Source organism: Poeciliopsis prolifica, unplaced genomic scaffold (assembly GCF_027474105.1).
Source record: "Poeciliopsis prolifica strain line A6 unplaced genomic scaffold, Auburn_PproV2 SCAFFOLD006, whole genome shotgun sequence".
In the NCBI taxonomy this organism is placed as follows: domain Eukaryota; kingdom Metazoa; phylum Chordata; class Actinopteri; order Cyprinodontiformes; family Poeciliidae; genus Poeciliopsis; species Poeciliopsis prolifica.
Genome location: NW_026562381.1, coordinates 8,008,741 through 8,034,157, shown reverse-complemented (window position 1 = coordinate 8,034,157; position 25,417 = coordinate 8,008,741). Strand labels below are relative to the sequence as shown.

Genomic DNA, 25,417 nt, shown 5'->3' with positions numbered 1-25,417 from the left:
CACTGCAAAAACTGAGGAAATATGTGTCAAATTCTGATTTTGAAGACATTTATACATAAATCTCTGATATATTATTTTTCTTGTTATTGTGATATTTTGCAAATAAAAATAATTTTGGTCAATTGAGCTGACTGTAAACAAGAAAAGTTTGATCTGATTTAAATTCAAATGGTTTTGTGTCTTTCTTTTTGGTGTATGTAAACTTCTGGTTTCAGCAGCATGAGTCTGCAGTGTTTTGTTTTGAAGAGTTTATGACGAAGTAGCACATTTAGTCCATTTTCTGCGATGAGCAATGCGTTCTGAGGTAGAACATCCTGCTGCGCTGCTCCCGCTCACTGCCTCACACAAATGTGGAGAACAAATGTAATTGTAGCAGTAGTAATTAGCCTTACTGTTTAAATCATGTTGAGGCCTCCTGAACTTAATTAACCCTGACATATATCAGAGAAACAGCAGGGAAACTTAAGGTCCAGATTTATCTTCTGGGGTAAAACTGTGCTGCTGCATAATATATCTTTCTTGTTATTTCTGCTGGTGATGCGATTTTCTCACCTGCTCCAGGTAGGTGTAGCTCCATATCTTCCCGTCTGCGAACACCTTGGAAATCAGGCGGCCTTGGCTATCGTACTCGAGTCTCTCTGTGGTGGGGCCTCTCTGTAGGGCACTGATTTGCCCGGTGCTTGTGCGGCTCACATTAACTGGCAGTAGCTTACTGCTGGGCACCCACAGGACCGGGTGGCCCGCATTGTCATATATAATCTTTAACAGGAACTTCCTGTGGTCGTCGTAAATCTTCTCAGTCCTCAGGGTGCGATCGTAATCAACAGAGAGAATGTTCCGACCATTCACCTGTGGGTAAAATTTAACAGTTGGTTACATAAAAACTATACTCTGAATTGCAGTCAGGATCCTGTTTTAATCGAAAGCTCTTTAAAACGTAGTTAAATAGAAAATAAAATATGTATATAATTCAAATATTACTGCTTTTCTGTAAAAGAGAACATATCACAAAGAGGAGCTCTTTAAACAGAAAGACACTGTAAAATGTTCAGGCGGTCTTAAATCTGGTGGTGACAAAAATCAGTGAGTTCACGTTGCTACCCAAGAGAAGTTCATGAAGGAGTGTAAGTCATAAATCTGAGTCAGAGTCGGGGAAGAGGGAGCAAGAAGAGATGGACTGGACTTATGTACAGCTCTAGAGTATTAATGATCTTCTCAGGCAGGGGATCGAAGGTTAGACCTTTCGTCACAGACACAGCGATGTGTCCGAAAACTAGAGGTCCATTAAAAATTAGAGTTAATTGCAGGGTCTGTTATTAATTAATCACAATAAATCAAAAACTATTTAAATGGACAAAATAATTTTAAATTCAAAAACTTTTCTTGCTGCTAAATTATTGAATATGTATCAAGTCAACAAAGATAATTTTTGTTTTTAATCTGTTATTCGACCATCGGATTGGATTTCCAGAGTTTCTGGAATCCCTTCTTCAGAAATGTGGAGCTGTGGAAACTGAGATTAGAGCAGGGGATGCTGCTGCAGCATGGTTAGCATTGAGATGCTATTCAAGCCTCGAAAGCTTTGCTGATAGGACAACTCCTTCTAACACAACTTGAACATAACAGACTTTTCCAGAGTCCCGTCAGATCATGTTAGAACCAGAAATGAACCCCCAGTGGGCCGAGGGACGTGGCTTTGTCGTCCATCACTGTTGTTAGCAAATGCGGTTTGTGTGTCAGATTTATGGGCGTATCAGAAACTTACAGATACAAAGATTCTGGCCAGATACTTTGCATGTAAAAACATAAATGAATTAATCAAGTTAAAATTTTTAATGCTTTAAAAGCTGCTTTATTAATTAATCAATCATGAATGTCATGAAAGCAGTTTCATTTAAAATAGCATATTTACATATCAATCATCTGTTTCAATGTGTTTGCATGTTTCAGTTAAACCTCAACAACATTTAAAAACCAAATGTTAATGCATTAGAAGGAGGTTACGTTGGATCGTGATCACTGGAAATTTGCCTGGGAATAAATGTTAACCAACACATGACAAATGACCTGGAACGTTATTTGTTGCAGTTGATTTCAACCATTAGACATCAGAACCTTTTCATCTCTTTTTCAAACACATCTAAACTTTTTTGTGTTTATTGTGTTTTTTTCTACTGATTTCTCAACCAACCAACTGTTAAATATTGCAAAGTCGTTCCTCAACTCCTTTGTTGTGGGTTCAGTATTTCTTTCACATAAACACATTGATGAAATATTTTTCAACTCTTAACAAAGTTGTTTTTTTATTCAGAAAATGTATCATCCATGAAAAACATAAAGTCTTGGTGTATTTTAATGATGCTGAAAATAATAAAAAGGTTGAGAACATTCAAGTAATGAAGCTCCCTCCTGTTTATCTTGCTTTCGGTATAATTAGCTTCTTACAAAAAGCAGCACAATCAGTTTTCTGATTAGCCTGGAGCACAAACTGCAGCAGCACAGACGGCGATGCCAGAAACACGCAACAGGTGCCAAGCCACGAGCGACACAGCTGCTGCTCATCAGCCTTTTTAGAGGTTTAGTTTCACTATCTGGCCTGAAGGACATCATGTTCACGGTTATCGAGTTATTCTAGCGTTTAGAGCTGCGATTGCATACAAATCGATTTGATTTTTGTGATTCCTGGATTTGATCTGGCAGTATAAAGACTGATCATTCAAATTATTTTTTGATAACTACAATTTAGAATGTTATAAGATCAGCAATCCAAATATTTAATCTGTTTTTAGCATATTAGCACAGCTAGCATCACAAAAACAACAGCTACAAAATGAAGATCCTTCTCTTAACTTGCCAAAACATTTGACATGTTTTCAGGTTCAGCGTTGAAAGCTGAATGTTAAAGCAAACCAGCGACCAACCAAACAGGCTCATGTTGCTGCACCACTGTGCAGCAACATTATTGCAACACATTATTGAAAATAAAGTTTTTCTTCAACTAGCTTCTGCATTTCTCTGACTTTGGTTTAGACATCACATGATGAAGTTTGCAACAACTGAGTCATCTTCACTCAGTAACGGCGTTCATACCAAAGAGTGTTGTCATCACAACAGTGACCAGTAATTTGTACTTTCATTGCACGACGTCACTTAACAGTCTTAACCTCACTGGTCAGCCGCTGTTTTTCCATGACACATGCAGATATGGATGTGACTTTTTATTTGTATTTAATGATCTCTGTTTTTTTATTATTATTTATTATTAGTAATTATTATATTTTCAGTGACACAGGGCCACACATTTGAATTTTATAAACTATTATTTGTTCAATGTTTGTAAAGTGGAAATAATTTCCGACCTGACACCAGAATCTTACTTTTGCAGAGAAGTTGTGGATGCTGAGATTTTACTTGAGAATTGTTTTGTTCTTAATGTTTTTACTCCACTGTGGAGTGGAATGACAAAATAACTAAAATGATTACAGATCATTTCTTTTACTCATATTTCACACATTTCTGAGGAGGCTTTTTATCTCTAGATTATTGTGAAATGTTCATCGCTTGCATATTGACTTGGATATCATCTGCTGTCCTCTTTGTTTAACAGAAAGTGTTACTGGTAGCAACAGTAAATGTGTTGTCTTTATTTCAGGAGAAACAGTAGTTTTTAAACAGTCTGCCCAGAATAACCTTCTGTTGACAGAACCAGTTCACACAGTTTTGCAACCTCTCTTGTTTTTTGTGCATCCCATATCATGAGAGCCGCGTGTGCCACAGAGGGGAAAAGACGGGGATTTAAACCAGATCCAGACTTACCCTCAGCTTTCGCCCAAACACGATAACTTTTCCTCTGGCTTGTTCTTTGCGAAAGCGCCACTCCACCAAGTTTTGCCCAACCTCTCCTGGCAGGCTCATGTTGCGCCTGGCGACAGTCGGGTTGGCAGCTCCAGTCAGGATGTGGGGCTCCGTTTGGTAGTGGGTGTCCATCCCGTTGGCGTAGGTAATCCTCAGCGAGTTGTCGTAGCCCACTTGGTAGCTGCTTCTACACTGGTCTGTTGGTGGAGAACAATTGTTTAGCATCTCAGATTTTATTTGAAGTCTTAACGAAGAGTGATGTGAGGAAATAGCGGGTCCATCTGGTTGTGGAAGAGAGGAGAAAGCACAAGGTTGGTGCGTCTCCCTGACACCCCGGCCCACACTCCCACAGAGCAATCATTTACACTACCGGACCCTCTGAGTCATAATGACACACGACTCAGGCTTACTCAACATTGCCCTGCAGACCCTTGAAACAATGATAAATAACAGCTGCTGTGCTGTGGCGCCGGCGACAAAGCCTTACCCTGAGCCAGAGTGTAGAAGGCTCGGATGGTCGAGGCGTTGGTGGTGATGCTGATTTCCTCCTCTGTCAGGGAGCTTTCGATGTCCACCATCAGAGCGCTGTATATGTCTGTGTACAAGTTATTCACCATTCCCGTGGGGAACGTCACGTTCATTAGGCGCCCTTCACTGTCATAGCTGTTTGACAAAAGGAAACATCAAAAATGACAAAGCATTTATATGTATGAGGGCTCCCAGGCTACAATGCATTTCAATTATCAGCTGCTTCATACTTGGGTGAGACGGCCGACTTTCTTCTAATTAAAATGTCACATTTTCATCCCCGGATATTTCCCACTTCTGGCACAGGAGCGGAAGGATGTCTGTTAAAGTGGCTCAGGCACGATCCGCACAGAATAAGGCTGAGTGACAAATCTCACAGCTATCAGGAAGATTAAATAAAACTTATTATGAGTTTTATTTTATTTTTTAGAGTGATTGATGTGTCATAATCACGATTGGCTGTTTTTGTTGTAGTGAGGGTATCATGTGCGGCTTAATGTCATGTGACAAAAAAAATGACGCTGAGATGCTTTGCTTCCAAAACAAATTGGATTATGATAAAAAAAATTTAAGTGGCTTACTTTAATTAAATACAATTATTCATTTTATCTAATCTCTTTTTTACACTTGTAACTGCTCTAATAGCACTCGTTAATATATAAATAAAAGACAAATGTAACTCACTTTATGGGGTTATTGAGGTCTAACTGAGAAATTTTACACATCTGAGGGACATTTTATAATTAGATTTCGATTAATTCTGCACCCTTGGCAATTTGCAGGTAGGAATGAGTCACAATTTATGGAATAAGCGTGTGACAGATTCATGATTCAAAAATAGTTATTTTTGACACTTTGAATCTAATCTTCAAAGCAACAAAAAAATCTATAACATGACCATATTTTCAAAATATCGTAATAGTGATTTAAACAGCCAAATTCCTGGAAAACAATAAAATCTGCCTGATGTTTCTATATGTGTTCTATATTATTTTAATGTGTAAATATGTACAGTGGGGAAAATGTATTTGACTCCCTTACAAATGTCCTTCTTATTTTACTTTTTGGAAAATAAGTAAATAAATTAATATAGTGCTTTTCTGAAGACTCACAAAGTTCCTTACAAGTTAAAGTACATGCACTTCAACTTGCAAAGAAATACAATAATTCAAAGAGCGCTCATATATAGAAAAGCCTGTGAAAAATATTGGTTTTAGTTTAAGGTCGTACAAACCCAGATCAGCCGACCTTAGCAAGCAGCTGAGTCCAGTCAGACCCATATAAAGGTTCCTGGCCGAGCAGGACTCCATATGTAACAGAGAGAACTTCACACTGGACCCCAAAACCGTCTGGAAGCCGGAGAAAAATGCCAAGGCAGGAATTATGTGACAGAAAGGGCCAGATCGTATCACAAGGTTGGCTGCAGCTGAAGGTGGTCTATACATCATCGTCATCATCATCATCATTATATTATACTAGAGATCTATTTAAGTAAAAACAAAACGAGAGCATTTTAATATTCTCAAAAAGTCTGTTGTGACTTTATAACAGACCTTAAAAACCTGACCACAGCTTCGGGTCAAAGGAACAACACAGGACCATAAGAGCCTCTCGGCATCATCTTGCAACACATAAATAGGGAAGAAAGAAGTGGATCTAAATAAACGTAAGTGGTTTTATGGACAAATATTCACATTAATCTACTGCACAGCCTACACATAAAAACACACCTACAGTTTATTAATAATGTCAGAAGGTAACATCAGAAATAAATAAATAAACCTTTCAATTACATGACCGTTAATAGTTCCTTCTTATCCCAGAGATGCAGGATGTGGCGTTTCGTTCCCAAACACAATTCCACCTGCCAAATCTTTACACCACGTTTATTAGCTTGCACAAAGTGGAAGGCGCATTCTAATTTGCACTGTGAGCTGTTTCCTGAATTTGAAAGCTAAACCAATCAGACAATCAGAATGATTTCTGCCGACTCATTCCCAGTGTTTCTACTCACTCATAGAAAGTTGTCCAGCCGATCTCTGAAGTCTTTGTGGCCAGCAGGCCGTTGTTGCCGTGGTACGTCAGCAGCACCAGCTCCTGACCCTGCGCGGTCAATGTTTTCAGGCCACCGTTGGTGCCCATCGTTAGCCAAATCACCTGGTTGTCAGGGGCAACGATCCGCACCGGCATGCGGTTGGCGTCCCTCCGGATCCTCAGCGTGTTCCCGCTGCTGTCGGTAGCAGCTGTGATGTCGTTCTCTGTGCTGTAGCTGAACGTGTACTTCAGGTCTCCGGTGAGCAAGCTGGCGGTGTGTTGGTGGGTGCCGTTGCTGTCAAACATGTAGACCTCCTGAGCGTCGGGGGAAGCTACCTCATAAGCACCGCCATTGGAAGTCAAAGTTGGCCCATTTCGTGAGATAGCGCGGATGCGGATGTTCCCCAGGTCTGCCACATATAGCGTTCCATCTGGAGCCGCCACTAATGAAGAAGGACCGTTCAGCCTCGCATCTTTGGCATAGCCGTCTCCTGTCTGATAGCAGTCACAGTTGGCATCGTTCTTGCAGTCGCAGTCGGAGGGAGCTCCAGCCAAATGTGTTATCTCCCCATCCACGGAAACCTTCCGGATCCTGCTCATCTTCCTCTCATCTGTCTCTGCGACGTAGATGGTACCGTGGTAGGATATGGCGATGGAAACGGCCGACTCTAGAGGGGTCAAATGAGCTCTTTGTCCACCAGCTACGCCTCGCTCCAGTCCAGCCAGCGGGCAGTGGACGGGTCGACCTGCTGCAATGCTGACTTGACCGTTCTCAGTGATGCGCAGCACGATGTTGTTGTCCAGCACATACAGCGAGTTGTCCATCGGGCTGACTGCTAGATCTGTGGGCCACTCTAAAATCACCTGCAATACAGAAAATAATGACATATAATTCCAACTCCAATTTAATTGAGAAAAAAGCCAAGTATTTTATTCAGTGATAACTTCTTTCAGCAAAAATGCTCCATGAAGTTATTTTTGTAAACTTTTATCACAGACACACGCACTCACAATGTGTCAGTAAACATAGCCAAAAGGCAGATGAATCTGCACAGACTGAATCAGAAAAGTGACAGATGTTATTGTGTCAAGAAAAATAAGAGCCAGAAAGAATCACAAACCCCGGCCTCTTTCTAACCTCCACAAATCTCACTGTGAATGGCAGATTGTCAGTGTCAGAGTGTGATAGAAGAGGCTTCACACTCAAATCTGGAAATCTTTTGTATGGAATATATCAAGAAGGAGTATTTTCTGAAGCACAATACTAACATCCTAACACGCTGTGCCTCACCAAAGTATTCATAAATGTTGAACATTTAGACGTGTTACAACCACAGACTGTATTTTTATGAGGTTCTACCTGATAGAGCAACACAAAAAATACATTTAGGGAAGAGAATTTAAATGCTTTTCAGTTTTTTTTACCACTAAAAATCTGAAAAGTGTGGCGTAAATGTTTTTAGCACGTCCATAATTTTCACTGCAGTCTAGAGACTGAATTTTTCACCAACTTTTCTTGACCAAATAGCTCAAGTTCAGCTCAAGATTAGGCTTAAAGTATTGCCACAGAATTACAATTGGACTTAGGTGTGGACTTTAACTAGGCCGTTCTAACGCTTTTTTCCCCAGGACTTTTATGTATGTGCCTCCATCTTTCCATCTGTAAACTCTTAGCTACTTTTCTGCTTGAAAGCATGATGCTGCCACTACCATGTATAACCACAGCAGTTGTGATGTATCATCAGTTGGGTTAAACACACATAGCTTTTTCTAACTTTAAAAACATTTAGCACAGTTAGCTGTTTATGACTAGTGCTTTAGGGTTAGAGCAACTAGTTTAGTTTATTTAACGGGGGCAATGTGCAAAAAATATTAATTAAAGATGCTTTGGACCAGATGTAGCTTAAGCTAGTTTCCAGGTTAGTTCACACAGTCTGAAATCACACGACATGCAGAGTCCACAGATACAATCACAGTTCAAAGTCATATAAAATTAACACAATAAAAACAGCACAAAATGCCAAACTTCTGTTCTGCAGTCATAACTAAAATATTAGCAGTGTTCATCTCTACAGATAACATCAGATCATTTAGAGGTATTGGAGTAAGAGGGGTTGAATATATGTTGCCTCACAGTTTTTATTCTTATTATTACAAAAAAAGACAGAAAAAAATAACGTGCATAATTTTCCATCTACAACATTGAACAATTGAACACTAGCTTGTGTTAGTTGGTCTGAAACATAAAACCCAATAAAAAACACTGAGGTTTGTAGTTGTAACATTTTGAAATCCAAATATATCTGGGAGGAACTGTTAAAAGAACATTTTTTATTTATTTGGCCTTTATTTATACAAGTTGGCTCATTGAGTTTCAATATCTAATTTACAAGAGAGACAATTAAGCCAACCAAATACAGAAAAAAAATGCATGGAGTTTAGAAAATCAGAAATGTATTGTTTAGACAAAGACCTACATCTTTCCAACTTTTCTCAAAAATGCATTTGTTGCATCACAATAAACAGCTTTAATCCAGTTTCTGGGCTATTGCTGCATATTTGAATACAAGCAGATCTACCTGGAGGAGCTTAAGTCCAATACAGAATTAAAATCTTTCACCTGCAGGATTGTCTTTTGTTTACCAAAGGTGGAATAAAAGAATTTAAAGAGCCAAGAGGAACTCTGCAAATGTTGATCCTACAAGCTCATAACTGGGTTGTTTTGTTGTGTGGCTGGTATATAAAACAGATGGATTCCCCTTTCAACAATGAAAGCAGGAATCTAAACCGTGATTCTGTGATGACCTGCAGTAAGTGGCTCTCAAAGGGAAGACACAGACATAGGTAGTTGGTAAATCCACTTCTTTCTGTCCAATAAACAGGTGATCATGTCTCAGTCGCCATTGTTTTTGTGGCTGATTTAGATACTTCTAAACCCAGTTGTCTGAACTGGTTTTTTTAGGGCATGGTAGTAAATGTCTGTTTATTTTTATTTTAAAATTATTAGAAAATTGTGAATTGTTTCCCTTTTATTTCATGATTACAGACAAATGTCCATCAAATCCAAAGTTTCTGGTTTAAAATATTACAAAATGTGATATTATTATTGTAATATTTGCTAATAAAAGTGGGTTTACTTTATTAAACAACAGCTTCTAGTTTTACTCAGTGTTGCCATCCAGTAGCTGAATTTTCATCTCTTCCAAAATGTCTAAAGTCTTTGACTATTTTAACATGTTTGGGATAACTAATCTGTTCATTTTAATGATTTTAATCTTGATAGTGTTAAATTTTTTAGTGGATTTCAACCTAAGTAAATGAGCATGTCTCATAAAGAACATTAAGCATGCAATTTACGCCTTCCTGCTCCATTAAAGCTGTGAGGTTTGGTGGTGTAACCTGAAAGAAAAGCTTCACATGGTGATCAATGACATATATCAGAATAAATCAAAATGACATGAAAGAAAAGTCTCCTGCATTTAAAGTGATGAGATAATTAATCACGTCTTGTAGAACATTAAGCGAGCCAAAGCCAGAATCCTTCGGTTCCAGCCGGAGTTTCTAACAGACTTTCATTCGGTGGATAAAAAGCTTCTTTTTCTAACAGCGGAAAAATGACTAACCTGGCCTTGAGAAACAACACCATGTCATTAAAACTGTCCAAACATCCCTAATTTGTGTTTTTCCGCTTGGTGATTAACAGTAAAGAACAATGCCTTTAAGGCTTCCACTAGTTAAACTGCAGCGAGCCAGCTTTTCAGCCCGGGTGCCGGAGGATCACACAGTTGTGCCAATGCTTTGTCTTGGTTGCTTTGCGCCAAATGAGTTGGTTAATAAGGAAAAAGTAGCAAGATTAATGCTTTCTGTTCATGTTCTCTCATGTTCTCCCTCTTTCAGCACACCACCCACTCACAAACACAAATACTGATTGCTTTCCATTCTGTTCACAAGAAAAATACTCCCAAACGTCAACTGAAATGAAAGCTTATTATACATTTCTTGCACTTATAATGCAACAGAAAAATCATTTTTAATGTCTGCTTTTGTCACATAATGTTATATGACGTGTGTCTAGACCTCATGCATTGTGTGAGTCCAGCCACTTCAGAAGGACTAACAGTTTATTCTTAAATGCTTTTCTTGGTTTCTGAAGATACAATTTCTCTAATTTAGCATTTTCAGCACTTTATTAACATGTCCTGGATTACTTTATCTATTGAGGACACATTTTATGGACTAATTGTAATTGAAAAAGTTATATTGATATTAAACAATAAAGAAAAATCCCATTTGACGCCCTGTATTTCTCACAATAAGAATAACAGGAAGCTGCTTGTTTAATTTAAAATATTTCTTAGTTTGAGTTATTCCCTTTCATGGTTTGTGAGATGATTGCAGATTTGAAAAAGAAGTCACCCTAATATAATTTGACTGAAATTAAATAATTATATCAAATTACTGATTCAAAAGACAGATTTGATTCTTTGTACACAAAACAAGATTTTATGATCATGCATCCACTCAGTTTTAATATCTCTTTTGATCTTTGGCGTTTAAATAAAAAAATAAAACAGCGTTACATTCAGAGGTCCTCACTGGAGATAACAGTGATGTTGACAGATGTATAAAGTCTGCAACTTTTAACATACAAAGAGTTATATTCACCTCATTTCAGCTAACTTCAATTAGTTTAAATTTGCTAAAGTTATCTACTAAGAAAATGTGTTATATTTTCTGAAAGAACTACTATTGTTTTTTGTTTCTAGGTTTTAAAGTAACATTTTTGCAAGAACAGGATATACATATATTTGTTCGAATGGGATTTTGGTATTTAAGGAAAATTATGAAAAAAAAATCACAGTTTGACATATGACTGGTTTCTTTAGTGCCATTTTGTTGCAAAAAATATATTTATGTTTTATGAGTAACATAAAAAGCAACTGGTTTCTTATCATTTTAGCCAAAGTTATTAAGGACCATTGTTAAAGGTCCAGGGAGCCACCTCTGACTCCAGAGCCTCAGGTTGACCCACCCTGAGTAAAGTGACAGCAGCTATGATGTGAAAACTCACACTGAGAGATGAAAACATTATGATGGCAGAAAAAATCTCACACTGAGGGAAACATGTACTTATTGTAATAGATGTTTTTCCAGTAAAGTCCCAGTTTGCTTCATACAGGAAAAATGCTCATATTAAGCCATTTTACATCAAGTGTTTAACTTTTTTGGTGTCAATATTTTAGGGATTTTATTATCATTATCATGTCTTTCTTGAGTTTTTTCTCCTTACCTTGATACCACAGAAGGTGTGAAGTATTTTGTTTAATTTATCCAGTATATATTTTGTCATAAATACAGAAATTCTAATAACAGTTTGTGTATAGAAAAAATGTTACCAAGTAATTTGTCATACTTGTTTGTGTTGAGATGCTTAATAAATGTGTTGAACGTGTCTTAAATAACCCTGATACTCAGTGAAGAAACTATTTATTTTTTAATAAAATGTGACATATGGTTTCCATTTAGTCTTTGATATATATCCCCCTATATTAATATATAGATATTTATGTATCTCAGAGTTAATTTGTAAAGATGAATGTGTCTATACTTGTAAGCCAGCATAGTGTCCGTTTTTCCATGATAAATCATCCGTTTGGTGTTGGTTTCAAACAGTAATGCTTTGTCTTGAGCACAAAGTGGGAGGAATGGAAACAACTTTATTTCCAAGAGCAGAAGCAGTAAAACGAATCATGGTGTGAAAGTTTTCACTTTAGTGTGATAAAAGTCTGTTTTCTTGCCCTTTTTGCTGCATTATTCATCTGAAATCAGCTCACAAAACGCTCAAGGTGTGCAGCAGACACAGATCTGAACGTTGAAGATTGTATTTAGAGTCCCAGTTTCAGAATCGTTTCTTGTCCTCCATTAGGAGAGGATGAGCTTTCATGTTACCTTAGGCTGAGGTAGAAGACTGAAGCTTTCTTGGACAAAGCCGCCAGCAGTCGTGCTCCGCCAAGTAAAAAAGGTTTTATGTGCTCAACAAGCTACTACTGAGCACTCCCTTATTATCACTCGTGTTGCCACAATTACTTGTGGAACACTAAACACTAATTCAGCTCCGGCTGCAAGCGAACACGCCCTCCCAAACTCAGTAATTATTCTTTTCTATAATTGGCTCTGAGATAAAAACTCATTTCTTTTTGAACCTGAAGTCACTTAGTGGTGTAAAAACCTCCCACTAATGTTTACATATCCCCTTTATTACACTACATTTCTTAATGTAGTGACCATAAATACATACAATCTGGCCTTTCACACAAAATTCATCTTGATTATGTAAAATAACCTTGATGGATCTTTTAGCTTATTATGAATGTTATTTTGACCCTGAAATATGATCTCAAGTTTCTTCTGAATGGCAGTCAATGTGTGTCAAAATATCTAATATCAATTATTTTATTTTATTCATTTGGAAGGTCAGAAAAATGTTGATCAATGAGTTACATTTAAAAAAAAGCAAGTCTGTCCAGTTTTCCCTCTAAAATCCTAATATTTGCACAGAGAGTTCTCAATTTCTTTTCTGCATAGCATTCTGGGCATTCGAGGACAAATAATTAACACTGAAGTTGAAGTTCATGGACAGATTTATTTTGGTATTTGGGCTAACTTTGACAAACTCCAATTCAAAATGTATAATTATGACTTGACAGGGAAGGGATGGATCAACTCATCCTTGACAAAAATCAGCGGTGGATAATCTCTTCTAGAGAAAAAAGAAGAAAGGAATCTTAATTGTGTCTTTAAATTGATGAGAACTCATCAGACGACAGACATTTTAAAAATTTCATTGAAAACAAGCCATTAGTATGTATGTGTGTGTGTGTGTGTGTGTGTGTGTGTGTGTGTGTGTGTGTGTGTGTGTGTGTGTGTGTGTGTGTGTGTGGTGACAGTAGTGCCGGTTTATGCCAGGCTAAGATGGAACGGCTCTGAAAGCAGCCCTTTAAACCATTCAGACTACGAACATAGCAGAGACACAATCAAAACTGTCAGATGACTTATTACACTGCGATAATAACTCAGAAATAGTCCAAATAGTTTGGATGTATTTTTATTTCTTTCCTACTTACGGAAAGTTGCTGTTTATATCATAGGTTTGTGTTGCCTTTCCAGACTAAAGAAAAAGATATAAAATATCAGATATTTCACAAGCAGATATTAACATCCATGAAAAAAACCTTATAACCTTATATTAAGGCAGAAAGTACAGCAGTCACTGTAAGAAGGACTTACAGTATACATTTATGCCGCACAACTGATCAGTAGATTATTGAAAGAGAACAAAACCTTTTGAAGGGAACACAAAAGAAAAAAAAATCCTATGTCTCCGGAGGGCTCTGTACATCGGCACCTTTATTTTGTTTGTAAAAAGATAAAAAATATGTTGTTTAGGGTTTTAGACCCAGTTTAAGGCCAGAAATCCAGTTAAGCCTATATTGTTGTTTAGTGACCAAACGTGGTAAAATGCCCATTTTTTATTTTTCTGATGAATCAGTGACACTGATGGATGAAATGTTAAAGTCAAAGTGTAAGGTGTCAAGTTAAAGATAAAGCCTGTCTAGTATAGACAATGGATGCTACTGTGTTTGCAAGTCACTATATTTTTGTCCTTCAAAAAAGAAAAGATGGAAAAAGCTAGAAAATAAAACCTTTTTTCATCCTTTTTCACTTGAAAAAAATATAAAAGTTCATCTACAAGTTCACTGTTTATATGTTATTTTGTTTCTTCAGTTTAAAAATATTTTCCAATTTTGTCAAAATTTTGCAAGTTATGTGGACGATCTATATTTTTTTTACTTTTCCCAGATTGTTCCTCTCATTTACTGTTACAGATAATATTATAAATCAGAATTCCTAAACTCTTCAGGGTGACCACATAAAATCAGTTAATATTTTTAATGTTCATTTCAAATACATAAACCTTCAACCATCAAAAATAATTACTCAGAGAATAGGTCTTTGGCTCTTTGACTTATTTTGCTTTAACATTTTTTTAGAATTTTGTAAATCACAAGGGAGTACACATTATTGTGATTAATAGTATAATGAATCCTTCTATCCAATTTAATTGATGAAAAACATCCTACTTTGGAAATAACCAGAACCTCCTCGCTTATTTAAATTTGTACAAGCGATTGCTCAATGGGGAGGAACCAATTATTCCTTCAGAATGGATTTCTAGTAGATTATGAGAATGATTAAGAGTAATTATAAAATACATGAATGTAATTCAAAAGCAGCATGAAATCTTCAGCAATAATTGCATCTTTAAAAAAAAATCACAACAAATGCCATCTGAAGGCAAATGAGTTTTTAAATAGTTTATGAAATGGACTGGTGAAGAGTGCGGGCTGAACCTGCCTCTGGTCCAGTGACTTCTGCAGATAGGAACCACACCGTGAGGATAATTAGCTGAGATTAAAACTGCCTTCAACAGTTTCTTTGTTGCAACAAACATTTTTCATATCATGAGGGAAATACCAAAAAAATTCAACCCGTCTTTTAGGGAAATTCAAACTATTTGCACAAATAAGAAAGACTGATTTTGAAACAACTAAATATGAAGTGTATTTAATTTAACTGTACAGATTTCAATATGCTGACAAATATCTTCTGGCAGAAAGTAATCACACTTTCCGAGGCAAAAGTTAAAATTTTCAGAGAGAGAGATATTTTCCTACTCCGGCAGCATCCAAAAAATCAAAATGACCAAATAATTTGGAAACTCCCAGTAATACTAAAGCCAGTGAACCGTGGAAAAAAGCATCCTGCAAGTGTTGCTTTCCCTTATAAACCAACTGCTGCTGTGTGTGTGTGTGTGCGTGTGTGTGTCAGTAACCACATCTCGCTGTGCAGGGACGGCTTGAAATGGGGTTACAGAGCTTGGAGCACAAGGTGGCACTGTGACACACTCTGCAGAAGTGTTAACAGCTTTCTGGCACTTCTTTGTTTAAGTCACCTGATTGATGTCCATGCTGCTGTCACAGGTCAGGGGACGAGCCGATGTCAGGTCGTTGGAGCCGAGGAAAGTGGAGATGATGCCGTTCTGGTCCACCTTTCTGATCGTGGTGCCGTCGACGAAATAAATCAGCCCGTTCTTGTTCACGGCGATGCCTGTTGAAAGCAGGTGGGAGGTGGCAGCGGCGGCAGCAGCAGTGGAGGGGGTTGGTGGGATGAGAAAAAAGGAGAGAAAACAGGGGGGAAAAGAGCTTGTGATAACAGGCAAACATGGTAGAGATGCCACATCTCTGCTTGCATGACTCAGTGGACAGAACACGATGGATACATGTGTCAAGCTCGCCTTCCCATTATTCAGGTCACTGCAAAAAGCACAGCCATCAATAATTCACAGGCTGCTTTTCTGCTATTAAATAATTTCTCAGGCAGAAGTGGGAAAGGCTGTATTCATACGGTGTATATATGTATATATATATACATATATATATGTATATATGCACTTGCCTCGCCTCGTCAGCCCCTCTGTCTAAAGACGACCTCAGAAGGAGGGTTGCCTGCCAACGGCTGCTGCTTTGTGGAGATTCTTTGACTTCCGCAATCATCACGATCCGCTCATCATTTGACAAACAAATAAGCGAGAAGAATACAACCGACAGCTGCTGACAATTTTTCTTGAAAGGGGTTAAAGACGCACAGTTGCCTTGGTGACAAGTGAGGGCTAAATTGTCTCAGTGATTGACTGTTAGCTCAAATCTCTACGCCAAAGCAAAGCCGAGCCAGTGTGGGCTTGCAATAACCAGATGTCCCAAACTGGGAAAATACATTAACGGGGTGCAGTGGCTTCTGCATCACTCTCCGTGACACTGTGCTGCTTAATAGAGATCACTGCCTTTGGGAATTCAGCCATACTTCATAACCAGGACGGCTGTTTTCTATCCGTACCGGTTTTAACTGGCTGCGGTTCCGGATTTGATTTCAAATAGCCACTGATCCCAGGAAGTACAGTGGATGACTACGCTATAGTTTTCCAAATTTTTTAACTGTTCTGAATGTGCTATAACTTTACTCGTACCTCCAGAGAATTTCTTCTTCAATGAAGTCTTTAAAAGCTTCTATGGAAGGTTAGTGGTTTGGTTTGACCTGTGGGCTAGGGCTGCACAAGATTGCTTTCTGCTAAAACATTGACGAGCTGTGGGAGCTGGCGGTGAATCCTTGGGAGCTGGCTATCTGACAGCCTGAGATTCTCAGACAGATGAAATGTGTCACATTTGAGCAGAGTTCAGCAAATGTCTGAGGAGAGAAAAAGGAAGAAAAAATGGAGCCATCTGCTGTTTCTGCTCTTGTCTCGGCTTCCACCCACTCCATCATTAGAGTCGTTCCCTCAAATTGCCTTCACTCAAGCCTTTATCACCTAGCCAAAGCCTAGCTATTGCAGTTGGCACTCAAAAGAAGACAGCAACGAGCGCAAAACAATTCATCCTCACCTCTTATTCCAAACGAATTTATGGAAAAGGCGTCGATTTTGCCACAAATGACCCTCTGCTATCTGAATGTGGACAACAGGTTGTGCAAAGCACTTATCGGTTTGTGGGCAGCAGTTATTTCACAAGGAGCATTAAAAGCCAGGAAACTTGACTTTTACAGTGGTTTGCAGAAGCATCCAAAGCCCTTTCAAAGATGTCTTTCTGTTTCATCCGTTACAAACACAAACTTCAGTGTATGTTATTAGGATTTGATATACCAACACAAAGTAGTACAGAATTGTCAAATGGAAGAAAAATGTTGCAGTTTTTAAACTTTTTGTATTTTACAAATAAAAATCAGAAAAGTGTGGCATCAATTTTCAAGTCTTGCCACATATACATAATTGTATTTGTGTCTGGACTCATTCATGCGTTTATCTTTAGTCGCATTGATTATTGTAACAGCGTCTTCACAGGCCTGTCCAACAAATCAATCCTCCAGCTGCAGCTGATCCAGAAGCTGCTGCTCCTGTTCTCACTAAAACCAGGAAGATAGAGACATAACAGCAGTTTTAAAGTCCCTCCACTGGCTCCCTGTAGCTCAAAGAATAGATTTTAAAATACTGTTGTTAGTTTATAAATCACTGAACGGTTTAGCACCACAATACTACCATTCAAAGTATCACCTTCCGACTCCAGGTCTCGGTTCTGGTCTGCTCTGCTCCCCAGAACCAGAACCAAGAGAGGAGAAGCAGCTTTCAGCATCTATGCACCAAAAATTTGGAACAAACTTCCAGAAAACTGTAAAACAGCAGAAACCCTGACTTCCTTTAAATCTCAACTAAAACACACCTGTTTAGAATTGTATTTGAAATGTAATATGAAACAATGTATTGTTTATTCCGTGATGCATGACTTTGTGTTTATGTGTTTATAAAGTACTTTGAAATGCCTTGCTGCTGAAATGTGCCATACAAATAAAATGTGATTTGATTTTGATTTTAGACTCTATAGCTGTCCATCAGTCCCCAACTGATTTTCTTCCGAGATCATCCTGGATTTAGCTCCACCCATCTTCACCTCGACTCTGGCCCCACTGCACGATGCTGCCACCAACATATGGACTTGTGGTTCTGTGTTCACTGTGATCTACAGTTTCACTGTTCTGTCATTCATTGTGGTTTAAATGTAGACCAGAGAACCTTCTTCCACATATTTGCCACAGCCCCTAATGCCCCTTGGGGCAAACTGGGAACAATACTTTTTATGTCTTTATTCAAAAAAAAAAAACAACAACAAACTTTTCCAATAAGGGCACTAATTGTTGATTTGTAAATAATGTCCCCCTCATGAACTGGTGTTGGCAAGTTTGCGAACAAAATGTTACTAAAAATGTCTAATCAAATATCTTAATGCACTTAAAACAAGACAAAATAACGTACAATTACATTTTCAGCAAAATATAGCAGCTTGTTTTAAGTTCATACCTCTTTAATGAAAAAGCTCTAGTTCAAATGGCAAATTATATTAGTGATATTATGAAAAATATTGTAAACCTTTCGCTCCATGATGAAGCTCTACTTTGTTTGGATTTAATGAGGCAAAATGGGAAAAGGTTGTGGTTGTGTGAATACTTTTTCATGGACATCTAGAAGAGCAAGAGAAAGATTTTAAATTAATAACATCAACATTTGGAATAATAATCCACAGGAATAACTTCACATGTAAACTATGAAAACTAAAGTATAATTTGCACTTCTGGAGGTAACAACTTTTTAACAGGGAACAGAAAATTGCTTTAATTGCTGAAGTATCAATGTTTTCTTAGGAGCCTTGCCTGTTTGCTTTGAATTTTACATGAGAACCACAACCAAAATTAATTAATTACAAACGAGTAAGCCGTCATTTGGCACGGCGCCCAAAGCACGCATAAATTCACATCTAGCAGGTGCCACTTCAGAATGAGAAATCCATCACTGCGATCCACCCCTCCATTGAGCAGAACATCTTCATCAATTTGAAATGATACCTTTGGGTCCGGTGAGGGAGGCCTCTGGAGCTTTCCCACCGTCGCCGCAGTGGTTCTCATCGAAGGGCAGACAGTGCTCTCCGGTTCCTGCCACCACCTCGGCGTTGGACTGCAGCTCCTTGGTTCCCCCCAGGATCCTGGGTCGGTAGATGCGCCGGGAGTTTGTGTCCGACACGTACAGCTGGCCGCTTACCGGGTCAGTTGCCAGGTAATACCGGTGGGCTGGGTTGTTGCTGCGTTCAAGGAGATAACTCAGGGTGAATTAAAGCTGCAGACAGCATTTATCTTTAAAAGCTCCTTCTTTACACTAGAGATGGAAACCTAATGCTTCAAATCCATCTGTAAGAACCCATTCATTAATCTCTGTAATAGATTAGAAACTACATTTAACCAGACTTCCTTAATAGAAGCTGACCAGCAGGTTACTGCAGCCTTTCCCTCTGATGTTCTGAACCATGACAGAGCTCTGCTGGGGATAATGCCTTTATTTTCATTAACCGTGTACCACAATAAGATTTTCCTTTAGGGTTTATTAATGTAGTTTTCAACTTCGTTCTGTTTTAATTAAATTCTCTTCATACACAAAGTGTGCACTGATAAAATTAAGCCTGTACCATCTGGGACTCACTCTCAGGATTCTCTAGTTAGAAAACTGCCCTCAGTAAATATTTAAAAAAAACAAAAAAAACAGGTTTAGTACAAATGTCCTATTCATTCTGGAGATAAACACACGAAAATGAAGCAGCACAAACCAGCATAAACACACAAACATGTACAGAGCAGGTCACATCCACTGGAGAATCTGCTGATTTGTTCTTTCTTAGGTTGATTCCTTGCATGTCTGGACAATTACTTCCTGCGGTTTTGGATGCTGTGCAGCTGGAAGGATTTCTGCTTTCAGACAGTTGCTACGGTGTGTAACCGTCGCAACATGTTATTCTTTTGACTACATTTGATTAACATCTCTAAAGCTCAAACAGAAACCTGAACTACAACCCCACATCCAAGAGGAGTTTAAAAAGCTGACAGGCAGGACCAAAGTGCACAGACTCATAATGTCATGATGCGACACAGAGGCTCATTTCTGTTAGCCACCAGCTGCTAAACTGAAAGAGGAGCCGCTTTTATTTTAGCCAAAATCAAGAGTTTGCTAACTGCCACTATGTTCTCCACCCAAAACAAAGGATGTCTACATCCTGCCTACAATTAGGTAAGTTGGAGGGTCTGTTATGCTGTGGGCCAAGGACTGCGTTTGCAAATTGACCAGTGGCTAGCAAAGCTTCACGAAAAACAGCAATTACTTTGTTTTAATGGTTTACTGTGCTGCGCTCCATTAAATAAATTTAAATTGAATTGAACCTGTTGTATAAATAGTCATATGTTTGAAAATGAGTTGTTGATTGGTTGTTCAGCAGAATAATAATCTAGAACATGAGGCCAAATCAACAGATGGATAAGCAGACACAAAACCATGCTTCTTAACTGGCCATCCCACACCCCAGACCTAAATCCATTAGAAAAACCTGAGGGTGAGCTCAGAGTTGGAGGATAAGAGAAAATCCAAGACTCTAAACCATCTAGAGTAATTGTGCAAAGAGGATTGGTTAAAGCACCCTAACTCTCCGCACTCCAACTTTGCTAAATGTCATAAGAGAAGATGGGATCTGTTGGTTGAAAAGATCCCAGTAAACATGTTATTTATTTTCTTCTTTTTTGGTTTGCGATGATGCTCCTGCAAAAAGAGATGAAGTTGAATTTACTGTTGCTCATGTTTACACATCTTATTTGAAAGCTTGACTTTATCAAGATCCACAGAGATTCTTAAGTCTTAGAGGCAAATAAAGCCTGGAAAGGGACAGGGTGCCACTTTGAGTAGCAGCTTAAACGCCTGAATTAAAACATCCTGCAGACAAAGAAACTATCATGTTCAAGCAGGTGAAAGTGCTTTATAAAATTCACAATTCCTCAGTTTATTAAATAATTTGAGCACAAAATAACTTTTACTGTTAAGACTTGACAGGTAGAATACCTATAGCAATAAAACAACCAACTCTGGTAAATATTACACTCTGTGTCAATCTCAACAGTAACGTCATCTTTAATCACAAGTCATCTGAAGGCTAAATTATAGATCTGCTCCTTCTGGCAGGTGTTTATGTGAGGTAGGAGAGCAAATCCAGTCTGAACAGGAAATATATCTGCAGTTCAGTGAAGCCAAAGGACCTTTAGCTAGGAAAAAAATGCAGCATTGTGACTGTGTGGCCTCTTATTTTATGCTGAAATACATAAGCCAACTGTAATTCTATTACAGCTGATAATATAAAAAGGCCATTTCATTTATCACAAAACCTTGACTGAGATTTTCTCCTTGGCTGCAGACAATGATAATAAAGAAGCTCTAAATAACAGCAAATACAAAAGAAGAGTATTAAAGCAAATGGAATAAATCACTGCATGTTAAAACTAACTTATGGAAAGTGATTACAGCCAGTCACTGTGGGTAGTTGTCATTAAGCATGTTATTGTACAAATCCTGTGCTCTAAATCACGAATTAACAGTAACTTCTTTGTAGTTACACAGATGCTGCTTAAAACCCAGAGATTATTATCAACTTGAAATTAGAAGCAACATTGTCATGTGAACCAATAATGAACTTAATTTGTGAATTTTTAATGCTGCGATGAAGCTCTATAAATAATTCCAACAGCCAGGGAAAAACAAACAAACAAAAAAAAAAGCGGTTGAACCTTTGAGGATGAAAAGAAAAACTGGAAAACAGAAGGTTGCAACATAGAACTGGGACTAAATTTAACTGGATACCACCACCACAGGGTTCCAGTTTGAAAAGCAGAAATGACAACTTATGTGCCAGATCATTTCATCTGTTATGAGACTCCTGTGGGGAAAAGCCTCTGGAAATTACAGAAGTGACTGGCTTATGTTGACAAAGCGCAACAATTAATGGCATCTCTTTCTGCTTAATTTGCCTTATTTACAGTTAAATAACCTTCTGCAGTGTAAATATAGGCACATGATGGAGCACACGATTGATATTTTTCATCTGCATAATAATCTAGCATGCAAACTAATTGTGTGTATGACATTGGATTTTAACAAACTAGATGTATTCAAAAACAACTGACCTCAGGCTTAACTAGCACTCAAGGAAAATTAAAGAGCTCAAAGCAAAGGCCATAAAAATGAAATCAGCTTGCTTCACTGTGCCGTTGTAAATGTTGCTTCTCCGGTTGTACTGAGGCCTAATGGTACCTCAGTCGATGCCGGTTCGGCCCCGGATCTGGATAATGTGGCGGCGAAATAAATGTGGCAGTGAAACATCTTTGTAAAATGTTGTAGATGTGGTCATAAAACTTGACGGCCATCATAAGTCCAAGTAAATGTTCAAAATAGGTGGGCACTATTTGAGATCTTATAAAAAATTCAGTAAGTCAAACATTAGTAACCCCTTATTTTACAGTCAACCTGCAGGGGGTTGGACATAATAAATGAGACATCTAGCTCCTGTGTTTTACGGTTCAATCAAACATTTATGCAACAAATATTACCTTTGTGCACTTTTCTGATGGTAAAACACATGGAAGTTTAAAGAGAAATTTTACAACGTCTTGATATCACTAATAGGCTTTTTTGTTCGTTTTGAAGAACAATTTTTTTCTTCCTGAAGTTTCCTGCATTTTTCTCAGCACATCTCAACAATGTGACCAAACCTGTCACAGGTGCTAACACAGGTGTCAGTCACCTCCTGGTCAGGCAATCACAGAGTCCTGGAAGCTGGCATTGGCCTGCAGGGATTCAGAAACCTCTGACTGATCTAGAATTCAGCAGCTCTCAAAGCATCAAGCTGCTGCATGTCACTCTGTCTCCAAGCTCCACACACTATTGGTTTATTTGTGCTGCACATCAACAACAGTGCACTGAACTCTCTCACTATATCTTTAGACTCTCTTCCCAAAGAGACAAACTTTCTTCTAATATTTTAAAATGATCTTGTGCTTCAAATTATTTTAATCTTCAGTTTCCACCAATTAGAATTTCAGATTAGGCTCCAGAACGCCTTGGCAGATTTAAATTTGCCACGAAAAAAAAGCAAAGAATAAAGACATTAGGGGCAGTAAAAAAGCCTTCAGGCAGCACATTTCAGTATTTCTTTCACCCAGCTTTGGGTTTTGCACCTTTTTAAGCCTATCTTGGTGTCTAATTAACACATGGCAGAGTTGAATTCATTAGGCCCGACAACCTTTTCATTCAGCTGAGTGTTTGAAATGATCAGAAAATCTGAGTTCACTGCATGAATCAGGCAAATTAGATTTGAAATTCACACAAAGGTCCCTCATCCATTTCCCACAATCTGGTCATCTCACCAGAGGCGTTGCCGTGACAGCCAGCTTAATAAAGTTACAGCAGTTTTACTGTCTGGAGCACCTCTTGCTCTTGTCATGTTAATCACTGGGAGAAGCTAATTGCTACCAAGAAGCATCTTCACTTGATGCAGTGATGTTGCCATGTTCATGAATACCGAGCAGTGGTGCAAGGCCCTCCGGATGAGAACATCTGCCAAACACCATCACTAGAAATGTAATTACAAGCTTTGCAATGATACTGAACTTTAGTTCAGAGCTCTGATGTTGGACATGTAGGCGTCTCTTTGCATTTCTGCATAATTTTCCAAATCGGTTAAGGCTCCTTATGCATGTTTCCCTCTTTTACATAAAGCAGATGTACTAATTCTGAAAATCTGTGTGCTTTCCCTCGTGTTTAGATGTAATCAAACCATCACTGATTTGCTATAATTACAAAAGTCAATTGCCGGTGCTTAAATGAGTGTAAAAAGCAAATAAAATGTATTTGTGTGGTGCCTTTTAGATAGACAAAGCTATCTAAAAGGCTTTGCAATTAAAGGACAAAAATGTAAAGGAAATTGCATTGAAAAACATAAATCTATTCAAAAATGTTAAAATGTACATTTTAAAAAATTGCTTTTATTTTTTATAATAAAAAACATCATCATTTCATTTTGAAAGTGAAATGATGAGGTAATTGTTGACTTTTGTATGGAAGCTGCAGAAGAGAGAAATGTTTTTAGTCCTGATTCAAAGGAGAATCAGGACGCGTCTAAGATTTTTAGAGAGTCTGTTAATACTGTAAAGTGCCTTACGAGATCATCTAAATGTATCCTTTTCAGAGAAGTAGCCTGGGAAATAATCTAAATTTGCAATGATTCAAACTGAAAATAAAAGTATGAATAACTTTGTTTGCATTCTATTTAGACAGGAAATGTTTTATTCCAGCCTCAGTCAATCACAGAGCCTATGTTTCTTTGCATTTTTTGTTGCATTTTGTCTAACTGACTCTACTTGATCGCTGATCTCCAGTATTGCATTTTAGAGGCCAAAACAATACAAGATAATACAAAAGCGTCACAAATTTAATATAATGGGGGCATTTACATTTGGAAATAAAGTGGGATAAGAACAGAGCCTTGAGGAACCCCACATGAAATCCCAGATTCATAACTGGGAAATGTCAAAAAGTATCAGTGTATAAAATAAAATCTAAATCAATGTAGCACAGTTCCAGTCGATTCTTCTCACTGTGATCCAGCAACAAAAGGATTACAAATAACTCAAGTATTTTCAGAGACAGTGACATGCAGAAAGGACAGAATAAAACATGCACTATAATAATTTACCTACCTGTGTCTAAAGTCTTTATTTCTATGACAGGAAGCGGCAGAAAAAGAGGACAGAGAATAACATTATAGTTAGAAATGTTCTGTTAGTATTTATATGGCTCTCTTTTGCCATTTCTTTGATTTATGGATGACTGACTCTCCAGTAGATTTTTCAGAATTTACAAGATTTGTGAGATTTCAGCAAAACTCATGTAAAACGGGCAAACAAGAGCTTGGTGAAGAAATGAAGAAAGTCAAAGTCATCGCCTTGAAGAATCAACACAGCCAGCAGAGAAGGTCACATGCAATGACAGTCTGTTTGGCAGACGGCGCAGAGGTGGAGTTATTACCCACAGAGAGGGAAACATGTCCTCCTGTGTTCATGAAGCACCATCCGGTATTACCACTGCTATTCTCAATTTGACCGCTCATATTGAAATATTGATTCAGCCATTTGCTACACTGACCACTGAATCCAGAATATAAACACAGGCTTAAAGCGAAAACTGGCTGATGGAGGTTCAGGATGTTTCCGTTTGTACAAGGCGGCATGATTGAAACCAAGTGCATGTTTGCTCTAAAACGATCGATTTCTGACACACCATTCTCTGTAAAACTGTTGGCCTTTTTCTACAGTGTGACGCAAAGAGATTTCACAGTTTTATTTTGTTTAATTTAACAAAGCTAACATGAGTTATTAGCCTCTTGGAGATGTAGACCATTATTCGTCTGGTAAAGTGTTGCTGAGCGTGCATGTTGGTTTATAGCGGCGCCCTGCTTTTCATCCAACCGCTACATCATTT

At 38.1% G+C, this 25,417-nt stretch overlaps 1 protein-coding gene across 1 annotated transcript in view; it reads right to left on the bottom strand.

Moving 5' to 3' along the window:
• The window catches only part of LOC129360390 (teneurin-3-like), a 180,118-nt gene that overhangs the window by 5,247 nt on the left and 149,454 nt on the right, over positions 1–25,417 (bottom strand). Inside the window, 7 exon segments of the mRNA XM_055030567.1 lie at positions 553–849; positions 3,817–4,052; positions 4,343–4,518; positions 6,398–7,281; positions 15,431–15,585; positions 18,922–19,154; positions 24,637–24,657. Coding sequence (XP_054886542.1) covers positions 553–849; positions 3,817–4,052; positions 4,343–4,518; positions 6,398–7,281; positions 15,431–15,585; positions 18,922–19,154; positions 24,637–24,657 — 2,002 coding nt within the window.